Source organism: Pimephales promelas, chromosome 9 (assembly GCF_988280905.1).
Source record: "Pimephales promelas chromosome 9, fPimPro1.hap1.1, whole genome shotgun sequence".
NCBI lineage: Eukaryota > Metazoa > Chordata > Actinopteri > Cypriniformes > Leuciscidae > Pimephales > Pimephales promelas.
Window position 1 is genome coordinate 36332605 of NC_142777.1, and position 18348 is coordinate 36350952.

The window sequence follows — 18348 nt, forward strand, 5'->3', positions numbered from 1 at the left end:
TATGGTCAGTGTTTCTGTGTCTGTTGTTAAAATGATTTCGGATGATATGCTTTAATCAGAAACATTTTTGATGATATAAATAAGTAGCTTTGGTGTACAAAACAAAATATAGTTTTACTGGATAGATAGATAGATAGATAGATAGATAGATAGATAGATAGATAGATAGATAGATAGATAGATAGATAGATAGATAGATAGATAGATAGATAGATAGATAGATAGATAGATAGATAGATAGATAGATAGATAGATAGATAGACTCTAAAAAATGCTGGGTTGTTTTAACCCAACTTTGGGTCAAATATGGACTAACCCAGCCGTTGGGTTAAATTTTTACATTACATTTTTAACCCAACATTTTGGGTTTGTCCATATTTGACCCAAAATTGAGTTAAAACAACCCAGCATTTTTTAGAGTGTAGATAGATAGATAGATAGATAGATAGATAGATAGATAGATAGATAGATAGATAGATAGATAGATAGATAGATAGATAGATAGATAGATAGATAGATAGATAGATAGATAGATAGATAGATAGATAGATAGATAGATAGATAGATAGATACACTCTAAAAAATGCTGGGTTGTTTTAACCCAACTTTGGGTCAAATATGGACTAACCCAGCCGTTGGGTTAAATTTTTACATTACATTTTTAACCCAACATTTTGGGTTTGTCCATATTTGACCCAAAATTGAGTTAAAACAACCCAGCATTTTTTAGAGTGTAGATAGATAGATAGATAGATAGATAGATAGATAGATAGATAGATAGATAGATAGATAGATAGATAGATAGATAGATAGATAGATAGATAGATAGATAGATAGATAGATAGATAGATAGATAGATAGATAGATAGATAGACTCTAAAAAATGCTGGGTTGTTTTAACCCAACTTTGGGTCAAATATGGACTAACCCAGCCGTTGGGTTAAATTTTTACATTACATTTTTAACCCAACATTTTGGGTTTGTCCATATTTGACCCAAAATTGAGTTAAAACAACCCAGCATTTTTTAGAGTGTAGATAGATAGATAGATAGATAGATAGATAGATAGATAGATAGATAGATAGATAGATAGATAGATAGATAGATAGATAGATAGATAGATAGATAGATAGATAGATAGATAGATACACTCTAAAAAATGCTGGGTTGTTTTAACCCAACTTTGGGTCAAATATGGACTAACCCAGCCGTTGGGTTAAATTTTTACATTACATTTTTAACCCAACATTTCGGGTTTGTCCATATTTGACCCAAAATTGGGTTAAAACAACCCAGCATTTTTTAGAGTGTAGATAGATAGATAGATAGATAGATAGATAGATAGATAGATAGATAGATAGATAGATAGATAGATAGATAGATAGATAGATAGATAGATAGATAGATAGATAGATAGATAGATAGATAGATAGATAGATAGATAGATAGATAGATAGATAGATAAGGACTGGTTTAGACGCCACAGACACGCATTTCATCTATATTAGCTTTGACAAGCAGACAACCCAGTCAACAATCTAGACAAGTGTGACTGTGTGTGTGAAGGTTCAGATTCGCCACGCTTCTCTTTGCTCATCTTGATGGCAGTAATAATCATGATCAGTAATTCACTGAGAGATTTACTAATACAGACATCTTGCTCTGAAAGCAGGCTCTCTCCAGCAGTGTCTGCTGTTCATGCTAATGATGTTACCGTCTTCAGCACTTCGGGGAGGTTAGCGGAAGGTCACGGTGAAGGCGGTGTAATCTTCACTCCTTGATTTTATGCTACTTCCAACATGTGACATCTGAAGTTACTAGTCCGGCTGTTCAAAATCCTCTTTAATCTGACATCAAAGCAAGAGAGCGAGTGTGTGTGTGTGTGTGTGAGTGAGTGTTGGTGCATAAGGTTCAAGAGTTCAGCTTAATTCTGTCTAGAGAAAAATAAATACATTTCTTTCTCAGAGGCTGTTTCTATGGTTACTACAATGATGGAACGGATCTCCATGGCTACAATTCCGTTCAGAATTGGGTGTCTGAAAAGACATAAAGGTGACAGTTTGGGGAAGGTATGGGATCAGATTGTGCTACAGTCTCCAAACTGCATAGAGAGCCCATCCGTTTAATTTTATTAAACTGGAGACGTCCTCATGGGAGCTGTATACCACTCCCAGGAGCATTTCTTTGGGTCATGACCAGTTTGTGTTTTAAATTTCCTCTAATTTACGCTGTGGTGAGAAACAAACAAACAACATTATAATGAGATGGTGATGGCCAAAGGCAGTACAGCGTAGTAAGTCACAAATACAGCATTAATGATTATAATGAAATATGAAACAGAAATTCAGAAAAAGAAGATGCAAACATACTGACAGAGAAACGGAAGGATAAAATACATACCATTTTCTTTCTGCAAGATTGTAAGGACCATATAGGCTGGCATAAATCTCAAATAAAAAAATAAAAAAATAAAATATATAGCGCAGGGCTAAAAAGCATTTTTAGTGCTATTAACTTAATTACATTCAGTTCATAATTGCACATTAGAACTAAAGAAATTATTTTAAAGTCATACAATATTAGAATTTAGAAGTAAGCACAAGAAACAACTACATTTATTGTAGTTCATATCCATTTTATTCATTTTAGGTAAATAAAAGGGTTTATGGGAGTTGTAGTTTGAAATACAATTGTGTTTGTTTCAAATGTGTTTTTAATTTTTTCTAAGGGTTTTTGTTTAAAGGATTTCATTGGTGAAGTGAAATGTATAATGTAACATAATATTTTGATGTTTGGTGGTAAAAAAAATATTTTACTATATGACTTTTGTATCGGTCTTTGTTTTTTATTTTTTATTATTATTTTGTTTTTTGTATCGGTCTTTGTCAGACACGTGGGTTTGTTGTGTGTGACGTCTACGCGGCGCCATTTTTGAGGTAGGCTAAGATCACTACTGACTTTGAGCATCAAGATTACGAGAGTAGAGATAACAAGTAAATAACTTGCAAAACTGCAGAAGCACAAGAAAACAGAGAAAATGCCGAACCGCAATAAACTCGATATGGCAAGTACCGTAATTTGGAGAAATTGTCATTCATTCAAACATAGATCCATATGAGCTCAGCTGACTGCAGTAAGCTGGAGTGCTGATCCCGCATTGCTTTCTCATCCTCATACTTAGGCATTGTCAACTATCTTGTTTATGGTATAAGTGCATATAACGTTACCAGTTAACAATTTAATAACTATACCTACATCTCTTAAACCCCGCGGACATTTCACCAAGTTACTGTATCCTTCGGTAGGATTAGGAATGTAAATAAATCCTGTAAAGTTAGTTACAGCAAAGATAGGTTTGCTGTGTTGATGATGATGATGATGATGATGATAGTGTCATGTTAAGGATGGTTTAGTTTGAAAAAAAAAATAATAATGAAAAAACAATTCTCCAACAACAGAATGGGCTATATGCACGCATAAGTTCTGCATTTGACGCAAGGATGCTCGTCCATTTCCGGTTGTGGAGATTTAAGCGGAGGAAAACCGAGGAAAACGGGATTATGGCAGAGTCTTCAAAATGTACTACTGTCCTCCCGTCTTTGAAACGAAACGTACATATGTTTAGATGTAATTTTATATATAGTTATGTTTATTTAATATAATTTTAGAAATAAGCGTAAACACAACGAGGGGTGTCTGTTTTATCTGTTTTTGTGACTAACGTTTCTTTAGTATAACCATGGAGTATAAAATTCAATATAAATTCTCGGTATCGTATTGGACTCTACGATCGGCGGAAGTTATCGAGCATCCTTAATCCTTCACCGGAAATACCGCCGTGCATAGAGCCCATACCCCAGCATCGATACCTTACAAATGAATGTCGATTTGCTAAGTCCTCCCCCTCATGGTCTGCATTTAAAAACGAACTTTTGCTGTTTCAAAACTGTCTCATTAAGGTTGAGAATGCCCAGGCTAAGAAATTGTATAACCGTTTAGTGACACTTCAAATGAGTTGAGTCCCTCTATTTTCTTTTTTTTTTCTTTTTATTTATTTATTTATTTATTTTTTATTTTTATTTTTTATTTTTTAGTGTTTTGAGCTCCTTAAGTCTATTTGTTCTCCCTTGTCATGTGATCAGAGGATGTCTTTTTGGATGATGTGCGGGAGGTGTGAATCTTGGTTTGTAGGCTAATACATTAGGATTTGTATTGTACATTTTGAGATTGTCATACGCTCTTTCTTTGTTGGATTTCTTTATTGTTTGTTGTAATAAGTAAAAGTTAAAAAATAAAAAAAATAAAAAAAATACCTTACAAATGGCGGCTACGCCCATAATGCACTTCGTTTATCACGAGTGTGACGTCACCAACCGGGAAGAAAAAAAAACGTAAGAAACGTAGAAGAAGTTCCGTCAAGGACCTGCTCATTGTTTAGTAGTTAGACTAAATAAAATGTGACAAACGGTGTATATTTGGCAGTGGGACTTTATTCAGCTCTTGTGCACACAAATCAGACTGAATTGTGAACTTGGAAGCCGAAGATTTGTTTGTTGACGGTTTGCTGAAGTTAACATATCGCCACTGAGAGGATGTCTGTCGCGTGAGTGATTGCCAAGCCCTGGTATCGCGTGTGAGAGACTCCCTGTGACGGTGCGGTAATTCGACGCAAGAACCATCACCTGGGATTAAGGTAGGCTATCTCTAAATCGTTTCGTTTGCTCCAAAATCAACACATTATGTTTTTTTCCTAAAATTAAGCCCATGATTCAGGGAACGGAAATATTTTACCCCTCCAAACGACATCATTTAAAAAATATATTATTTTGTTTATTAAACGCAAAGTTTTTTTTATTTCAAAAGCATTTCTAAATTCAGTTCATATTTCCAACAAACGAAACTCTTAGCCATTCCCCCGCCTATAAGTCATTTAGGCTAAATTATTAAGTTAAATAGACCCACTGTCCTTGAGGACATCATTTTATGCAAAAACGACTTCCTGTAGCCTACAAAAACAAATTTTAATTATTAGGTCCTACTTATCCTAAATAGCAAGTCCCAAAATTATAAAATGCACACCAGGCAAACTCTCGGGTCTCAGGAGGTTAATAAATAAAAATATTATAAAGCACATATGAATAATAAATAACAAACAAATACACTGCATATTAACGTTACAGATTAATGCCCAATGCCGGTTTTAGTTTTGCTTTAAATAAATGAATTAGTTTAGGCTTTTTTTTGTGGACTAATTAATGCCAGCATAATAAAGCCTATGTTTATTTTATAGGCTACTTAGCCTATATTTTTAATTTTTGTTTTGCACTGAATCGCAAGTGTTTGAGTGTGTATTGCAACAGTTTCAGTGTGTATTGCAACAGTTTCACTGTGTATCGCAAATGTTTCAGTGTGTATCGCAAGAGTTTGTGTATCACAAATGTTTCGTGTATCTTAAGTGTTTCACGTCTGTGCAAGTCTAATTTGAACGTGCAAGTGTTTCAAGTGGTTTCGTCTCATACGGCCTCCCATAGTAAACTGTTTTAGCACATTTGCCGGCTAGGACTATCACGTGAATCACGTGTAGTGTTTGTGTGTGTGTGTGTGTGTGTGTGTGTGCGCGCGCGGGCCCGCGTGTGTTTCATGATGTGTTGTGCGTGCCTACAAGTTTCTGAGCTTTGCTACATTGTAACGCTTTGATTTCTTTTACTTTTTGAGGATAATTCAAACTTGAGGTTTGACGTGATTTAATTTTATTCAATATAATACTTTATACATTTTGTATCTTATCTTATTTTTGTTGTTGTTTTGTTTAAATTGTGAGTGCACTCTTTTGGTGAATTTAGTATTTCAATTATTCAGTAAACTATTTTTATTTAACATTTCATAGTACATTTATTTAGGGTAAGATATCATTGGGTAATAGATTGAATATGTAAATGATATTTCATGTGAATATGGTTTAAGTCAGTTACAGACAAGTAAGAATGTAGGGTTGTGGTTTAAAAGTTTATTAATTATTTAAAGCCCCAGTAAAGTTACACAAACAGACATTTAAACAGGATCAGCAAGAATTATATGGGATTAGTTTAAGAGCCCAGCCATGCCATTTAGTACCAGGAATAATAAAGTATCAGAATACAAATAACATTCAAACAGAACTGAGAACACCAACATAACTTTAGTTTTATTTGGCATCACATATTATAAACAACTTGACAGGTTGAACAGAATTAATTTTAGAATAGGTTTACTTTAATGACAACAGTTGATGGTGAAAACAGTGCATTGGTCAATCTCACAGATTTGCATTTCAGTGACCTAGAAATCTCAATTATTTAGTATTTCAAAATCCTCTAACTAGTTTATTTGCTGATGTAAATGTAAAACATCCAATATTAATGTGGTTTCGGACCCAACTACAGTATTCAGTTCATTTAACATCAAACTGGTTCACATCTGCTTTCTGGAGTGATGTTTTCTGGATTCCACAGGAGAGTCTGTACAGTAATAGCGTGTCCCACGGGATGCCTGTCTGTACAGTTCATCTGGGGAAAGTGAGCTGAGGTGAGTGTTTTTGTGTTTTCTCTGTTCTGCTCTTTTAGCCTGAATGACTCAGCACATATACAGTATCCTGCAGAGACTACGCACTTGCAAATCAAAAACACAGTGACGACTAAATGAACGGTTGCCATAAATCAGAGATGAAACTGTCATCCACCATGGGAAGCAGAATAAAAGTGCAGGTTAGAAGATTCACGCTCAAGTGCGCTCTCAATCACTGAGTTATCAGGAGGACTGTCAATGCGTTTGCAGGAATATGGTCAAAAGGGAGAAATAATGTGTAAACATAAAAACACTGGTTGCAGATTTTTAAAGTACTTTGTTCATGCTACATCCATAACCATCAGCTTAAAGTCAGGTTCAGACACTTGCTTGCTAAATGTGTTCAGAAAGATTATAAGATGCAGTGTGTGCTGAATATAAAACTGAGAAACCATTGACAGGACATGTGTGTTGAAATGCAAAGTAAAAATACAACATTTAAAATGTTTACTTGACATTGTCTTCAATCAATGCCTTGTGTTGATTTTTAAAATGTAATCAAGTTTCTGAGCAGTGACAATACGATTCACATTTAATATAAAAAATGTAAAATAATAACATTTAGCCTACAATAATAACACTGAAACCGAAATGATTACAAACTAAAGGTTAGCAGCTTCCATATCAGATGATTTGATTTTAAATTAGATTGCATTAGCAGGAGAGATGGGTGTTGTAAGCTTTAATACTTTTATCAGAGAATAATGAAGATTCAAACTACAGGAATGGTACATAAATGAAAGGGGTAGTTAAAAAAATTGACATTAATTTGCATTTACTTTCTTCTTAAATAAGAATAAGATTAAACAAAGCTGAGTCACAGAAACTTTAAAACGTGGTTTAGATTGACCAAATGTTGATTTATGTATATGAAATCATACAGAATAACTTTAAAATCTAAAATAAATAGTCTCTGCAACTTTGCAGCATGACCAGATGTTAATAAAGAAGTGATATGAGCTGTTCAGGAACAGACCGATGACATTGCTTTCAATGCATTTTGGTTTTTATGACCCTTATTTATGACTAATTAATATTTCTTTCCACCCCCGTGACAAATACTGAGATACTGAGGTTTCTCACTGGTGTGTGTACGACTCAACTGCGCCACCGCCTGTAAGCATTTCACAGTGTCTGAGGTTAAAGAAATGCTGTTTTATATTTGTTTTAAACTCTCAAATTTGACGCATGTTACATTTACACGATTTTCCTATACTCGTATAAACGGCAAAATGATAAGAAAAATAATTAGAAGTTGTCAAGTTTAATTTATGGATATTATCATATAAAAGTTTATTATATTTGAGTAAAAATACATTTGGCTTATTCCAAAATTGCAGACTTGTCTTCAATATCAAATGCACATTTATTAAAAAAATAAAAAAAATAAAAATATTTAGCTATAGGTTACTTTGTACAATATACTATTTTATACTATACTATTTTGCAAGTATACTTTCAATGCATTATTGTTACAATGATAATTTTACACAGTTAAAAATATATTTATTTAAAGTGCAAATAAATAGTTTAAAAATATTTTAAGTGCAAATAAATAGCTACAGTTTAAAAAAAAATATTTTAAGTAAAGTGCAAATAGAGTTTTTTTTAAATATATGTTTTAAGTAAAGTGCAAATAAATACAGTTTTTAAAAATATATTTTTATGTAAAGTGTAAATAAAAATATATTTTTAGAAAATGTACAAAAGTACAATTATTTTAAAGTGTGTTAAAAGTAATGATGCTAAAATACTTTTAATATATATAGAGCAAAAAAAAAAAAAAAAAAAATGTTAGTAGCCCTATATTTGCAATGTAGCCTATTTCAAAAGGGAATAGATTTCAAATACTTTTTTTCACTAGTGAAATGTCACATGCATTGACGTCTCTGGCGTGTTTAATACTTTTTAAATTGATGCGTCCTCGCTATTTCTTCACAGCAAGTGAACAGAAAATCGATAGAGGTTCGCCATCATGAAGGATGGCATGCTGAAGGAGGAAGCTTTCAGTCCTTTAAACCGAAGAGGCGGGTGCATTTGCGGCAATATTTTGTATGAAAACACCCTAGACACGCGTATGAATATAAATTACATTTTAAATCTGGCACCCCATTTTTTATATCCTGTGAACAAGTCGCGTTCTCTGCTTTTAATGAAATTATTTTCATTTTGCTGTCTTAAGTTGAGCTTTTTTGCTTTTGTATTTTTTGCAAAAAGCGTTTAACCCTTACAACGTATGACATTTAAGATAATTACGAGGCCTACCATAAAAAGGACTACAGGTTCGTTAGCTTCACTATACTAAAATATTAATAACATGAGTCTGAGTGGTGCAGAGTAGCAGCAACATAGTTTAAGATGTCACCAAATCTAATCTCAAAACATTTTAATTTATAATTGGTTAATATTAATTGATTTTATGTTGGATATTATCGCTTTTATTTCTAATTTGAAGCACGCTAATTGGGAAGAGACAAGCATCCGATGTTTTCAGAATTTAGTTGCTATAATACCTGTTCTGCCATTTAAAATAGTCTATTAATGAGGAGCATAAATGTTTAGCACTCTGCCTCTGACATGCAGAGATATTTCAGATGAGACGCTCGACAGGATCGAAATGTAATTCCACCCTGACTCACTGCGCGCCGCTGCGCTCCTCCTGACGCTCCTCTCTCTGCTCCTCTCTTCCACAATATGTGATATAATGAACACAATTATGTATGTGCCCTTTTACAAGTTTGCGAAATATGTTCTATTTTTTTTTTCATTTTAAATTTCCATATCTCATTTCGTTATAAAAATGAGTTCATCATTATTTGAATCCGGCCATGCCATGTGAATTAAAGAATTCAAGTGTGTTTGTAGTGTTTGTATGTTAGCTATGTTGTTTTTAACGGATATATAATACATTGAGTTCCCTTTTATATTAGTTAAGTGGAGTTGACGGTTGTAAGTTTTTTTTTTTTCTTCAGCCATCAGCCATCAGAATAATCAAACTAATAAACTATTTGTAAATATGTTTAAATGCTTGTCTTTTCAAATATTTTAATTCAAATGTATTTCTATTATTGACTATTTTTTTTCTTTTAAAGAGTTTTTGCTGATTAACATTGAAAGATAGCCTACATTTATCGTTATTATTGTCATATTTAAAATGCATAATCTTTTTCCCAAAAATGAAAATTAGCCCATGATTTACTCACCCCCAAGTCATCAGGTGGATATGACATTCTTCTTTCAGACAAATACGTGTTTGCGTATTCGTCTGAAGGAACCCCAGATCCGCGTGGCACACTTCAAGCAGATGCACTTCCATGATAGATGCACTTTGGCTTTCAAAACAGATAGAGCCATTCACTACCATTATAACGTTTGCAAGAGCCAGGCCATTTTTTTTCATTATAACTCCGATTCGTCCGAAAGAACAATGTCATATACAGGATGACTTGACGGTGTGTAAATCATGGGCTAATTTTCATCTTTGGGTGAACTGTTTTGTCGCTTTTCGCTGTCCATGGTGCTGCACAGTGAGTCGGGCATGTTGATGTAGGCCGTTTAATGTAGCTCTAGTGTTTTTGTATTTAACGCATTTGTGTTTTACTGCGTTTTCTGCTGTCACTTTGAGGCTGGTTTTTCATTTTGTGAAGTCATTTAGTTAAAAGTAATTTTCCAGTCTAATTTAATTTAATACACCGATTCGCTGTAAAACCAACACAGTCTCATGAAGATGCGTATCTATACAACGAATGTCATTTCTCGTAGCATTTATACGCCAAAAATGTTTTTTGCGTGCTTATGCTATACGCACTAAAAAACCCTGGGTAGGTTTAGGGGGGAGGGCGGTGGGGAGTTCGTGCGTATTATACGCCAAAAAGTTCGTACCATATGCACACGAAAAACGCGTATACACGCAAAAACTGTTTTTGGCGAATAAATGCCATGAGTAATGACATTCGTGCTATAGATACGAACTTTCATAAGATCGGACTCTCAGTATGTCATTTGCAGGGATTCCTGCTTGCCTTGTTATGGAAAAACATCGACAGGTACTCATTCTCTAAGAGTTTGCATTTTTGTCTCATGTTTCAGATTTAAGTCATCCATATCGAGGTAAAGGCCCTCCTCTCTCGTCTCACCTTGAGTTTAGCGAAATGTATGCAAATTTAAAAGTTATTTGTGCTACCAGGTGTAAAAGGTTTGTATTCTTTTCCTTGATGACGTTGCTTTAGGCTATTGAATAAGTTAAAGATAAAATTTGCACATTGGTATTTTTCACTTAACCACAAGACTTGGAAAAATACTTTATTTTAATGTATTTTAATTAAATTGCTTTCTTATAATTCTGAAGTTCTGACGTATAATTATACCCCCTGGGAACCCATATAGGTCACTCCAGGTGACTCGAATGGGCTCTGTATACCCCGTTGTTGTTCAAGTCTACATTATAAAATAATATTCTGCTGCACAATACAAAGTTGCGAGTTGATATTAGACAATTTGATGGAAACCAATCCTGTCAGCCAAGGTTAATTCTAAGTTGTCAAGGTTGTGCAGTGTCTGAGTTTAACTCACAGTGTCGCTGTTTACCAGTAAAATCATTTTGTGTCGTATTGTACTTTACTCCACCCTTTTCCTGATGTCATTGTTCAGGGCTTACAGCTCTCATCTAAAGCAAACATCGTTTGCATCGACGGCCTGCCTAGTCTTCATTATTATTACTATCTTATTTTCTCTTGTCCTCCCTTTTCCCATATGGATTTCAGAGGCATCAGTGTTTCTGCTGAGATGTTTGGCCTTTTGTTCTTCGTGCTGATGGCGCACACCGCTTATGGAGACGTGAGCTATTCTTTCCCGGAGGAGATGAAACGCGGATCTGTGATTGGAAATATAGCAAAGGATCTCGGGCTCGATGTGAAGAGGCTGTCAAGTCGTGATGCACGAATTGATACTGAAGGTAACAGAAAACGATACTGTGATATTAATCTGAATACTGGAGAACTGACCGTAGCGGAGAGAATCGACAGAGAGGAGATTTGTGGAAGAAAGGCTTCGTGCGTTATTAAACAAGAGCTCGTGCTGGAAAATCCTTTAGAGCTGTATCGATTTATTTTTAATATTCAAGACATCAATGATAATTCACCACAGTTCAAACAAAGTACGATCAAATTCGAAATACGGGAATCGGCAGACAAAGGATCTCGTTATTTATTAGATGAGGCACACGATGCGGATATTGGCATTAATTCAGTGCAGACATATACATTGGAAAACAATCACTATTTTCTCCTAAGTGTCCTTACTGGGGCAAATGGAGGAAAATACGGAGAGCTCGTTCTTAATAAAGAGCTGGATCGAGAGCAGCAGAAAGAGGTGACTTTAATTCTTACTGCGGTAGACGGCGGGACTCCACCGAGATCAGGGACTGTAGCCATACACGTCACTGTGCTGGATGCTAATGATAATGCTCCAGTCTTTAGTCAGGCCGTCTATAAAGTCAGTCTGCCTGAAAATGCTCCTGTAGATACTGTAGTGGTGACAGTGAGCGCTACTGATGCTGACGAGGGACAGAATGGAGAAGTGACGTATGAATTTGGTCATTTATCCGAAAATTTTTTAGAAATATTTTTTCTCGATGCAGTGTCTGGAGAGCTTAAAATGAAAGGCATCTTAGATTATGAGGAAGAGAGTTCAATTGAACTACCGATTCAAGCTAAAGATGGTCAAGGGTTAGCAGGTCGATCCACTGTATTAATATATGTTACGGATGTCAATGATAACGCCCCCACAATAATGACTAAATCTGTCAAAATATTGATTCCCGAGAACGCGTTACCCGGTACAGAGGTTGGCATCATTAATGTTCAGGACAGAGACTCTGAGAATAACGGACAGGTGCGCTGCTCCATTCAGCAAAACGTCCCGTTTAAACTCGTTCCTTCAATCAAAAACTACTATTCTCTGGTGACCACAGGTGAATTAGACCGCGAGCTGCTCTCTGATTATAATATTACAATCACTGCTACTGATGAGGGCTCTCCGCCTTTATCTTCCACTAAGAATATTCACTTGACTGTATCTGACGTCAATGATAATCCACCTGTATTTGAGGAGCAGAATTACAGAGCTCATGTGCAAGAAAATAACACACCGGGCTCCTCTATTTGTTCAGTATCAGCTACAGACCCGGACTGGAGACAGAATGGCACTGTAGTTTATTCTCTGTTGTCCTCTGATGTCAATGGCGCACCGGTGTCCTCCTTTCTATCCATTAACGGAGACACCGGGGTCATTCATGCCGTGAAGTCGTTTGATTACGAACAGTTGAAGAGTTTCAAAGTGCTCGTGTTAGCCAGAGACAACGGTTCTCCTCCTCTGAGCAGTAACGTGACCGTGAGTGTCTTCATATCGGATGAGAATGACAACTCCCCTCAGATATTATACCCCTCTCCGGAAGGAAACTCCTTCATGACCGAGATGGTCCCCAAAGCTGCGCAGGCGCGCTCCCTGGTCTCCAAGGTGATCGCCGTGGACGCGGATTCTGGACAGAACGCGTGGCTCTCGTATCACATTATTAAAGCGACTGATCCGGGACTTTTCACTATCGGTGTCCACAGCGGGGAGATCAGGACGCAGCGGGACATTTCTGAATCTGACAGCATGAAACAGAACCTTATTGTGTCCGTGAGAGATAACGGACAGCCCTCTCTCTCGGCCACGTGCGCGCTGTATTTACTCATATCGGATAACTTGGCTGAAGTTCCAGAACTGAAAGACATGTCTCATGACGAGAGCAGCTCCAAACTGACGTTTTATTTGATCATCGCGCTGGTGTCCGTGTCCACTTTCTTCCTGACCTTCATCATCATCATCCTGGCCGTGAGGTTTTGTCGCAGGAGAAAGCCCAGACTGTTGTTTGATGGAGCTGTAGCCATTCCCAGCGCGTATCTCCCTCCAAATTACGCAGAGGTGGAGGGCGCGGGAACGCTCCGCAGCGCTTACAATTATGACGCGTACCTGACCACGGGCTCGCGCACGAGTGACTTCAAGTTCGTCAGGTCTTATAATGAGGGCACACTGACTGCTGACCTGACTCTGAAAAAGACTCAGTCCGCTGTGGATGATCTTGAAGGACTTGATGCCGAAATGAGCGACTCGTTTCAGGTAGGACCAAGTATACATTTAATTATTTGATATTTTATTGTCTGTATACTTTCATATTGTCCTATTGCATTATGTCTTTTTGTATTTAAAATGTACTGCTTCCACTTACAACAAGAACATTTGACTCATTCTAGTGCCATTAGACACATGAACATGACAAAAACATTTTGAAATCTGAAAAGTGGACAAATTTATTTGGTTTATTATTATTATATGTTAATAATGTGTATTTAAAAAAAAAAGAAAAAAAAAACTAGTTGGTTACAAATACCCCCCCCCCCCCCGCCCCCCGTGCCAGTGCCAGTGCCAGTGGATATTGACATGTGCCACTAAAACATGTGACGATGTATTGCGTCTCGTGCCATGCACTGATACCTTATGTTGTGGGATCACCATATATTGACCATGAACAAGAGCCAGTCATTTGTGTTGTTTTACATGTGGAGAGTAAATCTCTTTGACTAAGAGTTCTATCAATCTCATTTTACCATTTTATATAACACTAGTTGTGCGGATAAATTGTTGCTATTTTAAGAAGTTATATACTTTCTCTCATTGATGTGAATTGGCTTATGAAGGCGATTCAATTCCAATGTCAACTCTTTTTAAAGATCTTTCAGTCGGATTGAAAATTGCATGGAACAATTTTATATATCATTTTATATTGCCGTGTCGCTGTCCGTGGTGCTGAACTTGCATATCCGGAGGGCTACGTTGTTTGAGTACTTTACATGTTGTGGTGATATTTCTCTTCAGTGAATGTTGCAGCGTGTTCATGTTCTTGCATATAATATACTCGGTGTAGATTCTAGGATTTCATATTGTCAGAATGACATGCAGTTTCGTATTTTAACTCACAGTGTCGCTGTTCACTAGCAAAACCATGTGTTTTTCCAGTGCACATCTCTCCACCCTGCTTTCTGATGTCATACACAGGGCTTCAAGCTCGTCTCATTATAGAAAATCGTCGACGGAGACTGCCTCATATACCGTCTCCTGTCTAAATTTCTAAATTTAGATTTAAGTATTTTTTTTCTTGGTGTATGTATATTGCTGTGATGCAAAAATACATTTCTTTGGGATTTAAAAGGTTCTGCGTTTCTGCTGAGATGTTTGGGCTTTTGTTCTTCGTGCTGATGGCGCACACCGCTTATGGAGACGTGAGCTATTCTTTCCCGGAGGAGATGAAACGCGGATCTGTGATTGGAAATATAGCAAAGGATCTCGGGCTCGATGTGAACAGACTGTCATCTCGTAAGGCTCGCATTGATACTGAAGGTAACAGAAAACGATACTGTGACATTAATCTGAATACTGGAGAACTGACCGTAGCGGAGAGAATCGACAGAGAGGAGATTTGTGGAAAGAAAGCTTCATGTGTTTTAAAACAAGAGCTCGTGCTGGAAAATCCATTAGAACTACACCGCTTTATTCTCAATATTGAGGACATCAATGATAATTCACCACAATTCAAACAAAGTGTAATCAAATTCGAAATACAGGAATCGGCAGATAAAGGATCTCGTTATTTATTAGATGAAGCCCACGATGCGGACATTGGCATGAATTCAGTGCAGACATATGTAATGCAAGCCAATGAACACTTTCTTCTTAGTGTATTAACGCGTTCAAATGGAAGAAAATACGGAGAGCTCGTTCTTAATAAAGAGCTGGATCGTGAGCAGCAGAAAGAGGTGACTTTAATTCTTACTGCGGTAGACGGCGGGACTCCACCGAGATCAGGGACTGTAGCCATACACGTCACTGTGCTGGATGCTAATGATAATGCTCCAGTCTTTAGTCAGGCCGTCTATAAAGTCAGTCTGCCTGAAAATGCTCCTGTAGATACTGTAGTGGTGACAGTGAGCGCTACTGATGCTGACGAGGGACAAAATGGGGAAGTTGCCTATGAATTTGGTCATTTATCCGAACAACTTCTAGAAATATTTTCTCTTAATTCGTTGTCTGGAGAGATTAAACTAACTGGACTCATTGATTACGAGGAGGAGAATTTAATTGAACTGCCAATTCAAGCCAAAGATGGACAAGGGTTAGCGAGTCATTGCACAGTAATAGTAGATATTATTGATATCAATGATAACAGCCCTATAATAGTAATTAGCTCTCTTAATAGTCCCATTCCCGAGAACGCGTTACCCGGTACAGAGGTTGGCATCATTAATGTTCAGGACAGAGACTCTGAGAATAACGGACAGGTGCGCTGCTCCATTCAGCAAAACGTCCCGTTTAAACTCGTTCCTTCAATCAAAAACTACTATTCTCTGGTGACCACAGGTGAATTAGACCGCGAGCTGCTCTCTGATTATAATATTACAATCACTGCTACTGATGAGGGCTCTCCGCCTTTATCTTCCACTAAGAATATTCACTTGACTGTATCTGACGTCAATGATAATCCACCTGTATTTGAGGAGCAGAATTACAGAGCTCATGTGCAAGAAAATAACACACCGGGCTCCTCTATTTGTTCAGTATCAGCTACAGACCCGGACTGGAGACAGAATGGCACTGTAGTTTATTCTCTGTTGTCCTCTGATGTCAATGGCGCACCGGTGTCCTCCTTTCTATCCATTAACGGAGACACCGGGGTCATTCATGCCGTGAGATCGTTTGATTACGAACAGTTGAAGAGTTTCAAAGTGCTCGTGTTAGCCAGAGACAACGGTTCTCCTCCTCTGAGCAGTAACGTGACCGTGAGTGTCTTCATATCGGATGAGAATGACAACTCCCCTCAGATATTATACCCCTCTCCGGAAGGAAACTCCTTCATGACCGAGATGGTCCCCAAAGCTGCGCAGGCGCGCTCCCTGGTCTCCAAGGTGATCGCCGTGGACGCGGATTCTGGACAGAACGCGTGGCTCTCGTATCACATTATTAAAGCGACTGATCCGGGACTTTTCACTATCGGTGTCCACAGCGGGGAGATCAGGACGCAGCGGGACATTTCTGAATCTGACAGCATGAAACAGAACCTTATTGTGTCCGTGAGAGATAACGGACAGCCCTCTCTCTCGGCCACGTGCGCGCTGTATTTACTCATATCAGATAACTTGGCTGAAGTTCCAGAACTGAAAGACATGTCTCATGACGAGAGCAGCTCCAAACTGACGTTTTATTTGATCATCGCGCTGGTGTCCGTGTCCACTTTCTTCCTGACCTTCATCATCATCATCCTGGCCGTGAGGTTTTGTCGCAGGAGAAAGCCCAGACTGTTGTTTGATGGAGCTGTAGCCATTCCCAGCGCGTATCTCCCTCCAAATTACGCAGAGGTGGAGGGCGCGGGAACTCTCCGCAGCACTTACAATTATGACGCGTACCTGACCACGGGCTCGCGCACGAGTGACTTCAAGTTCGTCAGGTCTTATAATGAGGGCACACTGACTGCTGACCTGACTCTGAAAAAGACTCAGTCCGCTGTGGATGATCTTGAAGGACTTGATGCGGAAATTAACGACTCGTTTCAGGTAGGACCAAGTATATATATTTTACATGTTATTGTCTGTACTTACTTGCATCGTCTTTTTGTATTTTGAAATTTTGTGCTTTCACCGACAACAAGAGCACATGACTCATTCAAGCACATTTTAGACACATGAACATGACTAAAAATCTATTTGAAATCTTAAAAGTGGATTAATTTAATTGGTTTATTGTTTATATTTAGTTTTTATGTCAATATTTTGTATTCAAAAATAAGGTTTAGTCAGCTGCAAATAAAATCCATGTGAGTCATTTATTCATATTCGTCCAGAAATAAGCTAATATTATGGAGAGGCGATATCATGAAGTGGCATGGCATATACGCACAGAAGCCACTGTCACATGCCAATGAAAACTGGATGTGCCACCAAGCACAGCGGCATGTGGCAATGGCTTCCGTGCCACTGAAACCTGTGACATGATGTGCCCGATGGATTGCGTCATGAGACACTGACATAGTTGAGGAGAATGTCGCTATATGTTGTGCCACCACCAGCCTATATTCATCATTAACAATATTTAGACATTTGCCTTCTGCTTTATATGTATTTTTTGTAACATGTTTATTATTATTATTATTATTTGTCATGGTGATTGTGAAGGAGTTGTTGCGGAAATGCAGTAATTGTCTTTAAGTAATGACGAAATCTTATATACGGTTTTTTTTATTATACAGCCTTTTTGCTGAATGTCTACAGTATTTGCATTTTAATTGACTATTTTGAAAGATCTTCCGGTTCATTCAAGCGCTTTATTTTACTCCCATGAACAGATTTGAGATGTTTTAAGTACGAAATGAAGATGCATTGGTATATTGCGGTTTCTGTTAATGTTTTAGGAATTGTAGGTTTCATGAATCAGTGTTTTATAAGAGTTATTCATTCTTTTTAGTCACTATATTTTAAATTTAAGGGCTTAACGTTTTTTAATGGTGCTATTTTGGGGAAAGTATTAAGTCTCGTTGACTAAGAGTTCTGTCAAGTTCAATGTTTCATTTTATCTCACATTTGTTTGTGTCCTCCTCGTGGATAAATTGTTGCTACTTCATGTAGTTTTGCGTTTCTCTAATCGATTTAAATTGGC

At 37.2% G+C, this 18348-nt stretch overlaps 1 protein-coding gene across 2 annotated transcripts in view; it reads left to right on the top strand.

Annotated features, from left to right (window-relative positions):
- Positions 1–11271: 11271 nt before the first annotated feature.
- The window catches only part of LOC120473285 (protocadherin gamma-A11), a 171708-nt gene continuing 164631 nt past the window's right edge, over positions 11272–18348 (top strand). Inside the window, exon 1 of one of the 2 annotated variants that reach the window (XM_039663063.2) lies at positions 11272–13764. In XM_039663063.2, the coding sequence (XP_039518997.2) occupies positions 11356–13764 (2409 nt within the window). In that variant the 5' untranslated portion in view covers positions 11272–11355. Of the gene's footprint in view, positions 13765–14715; positions 17250–18348 lie in introns of those variants that run through there. The other variant, XM_089135087.1, reaches the window with a different exon arrangement.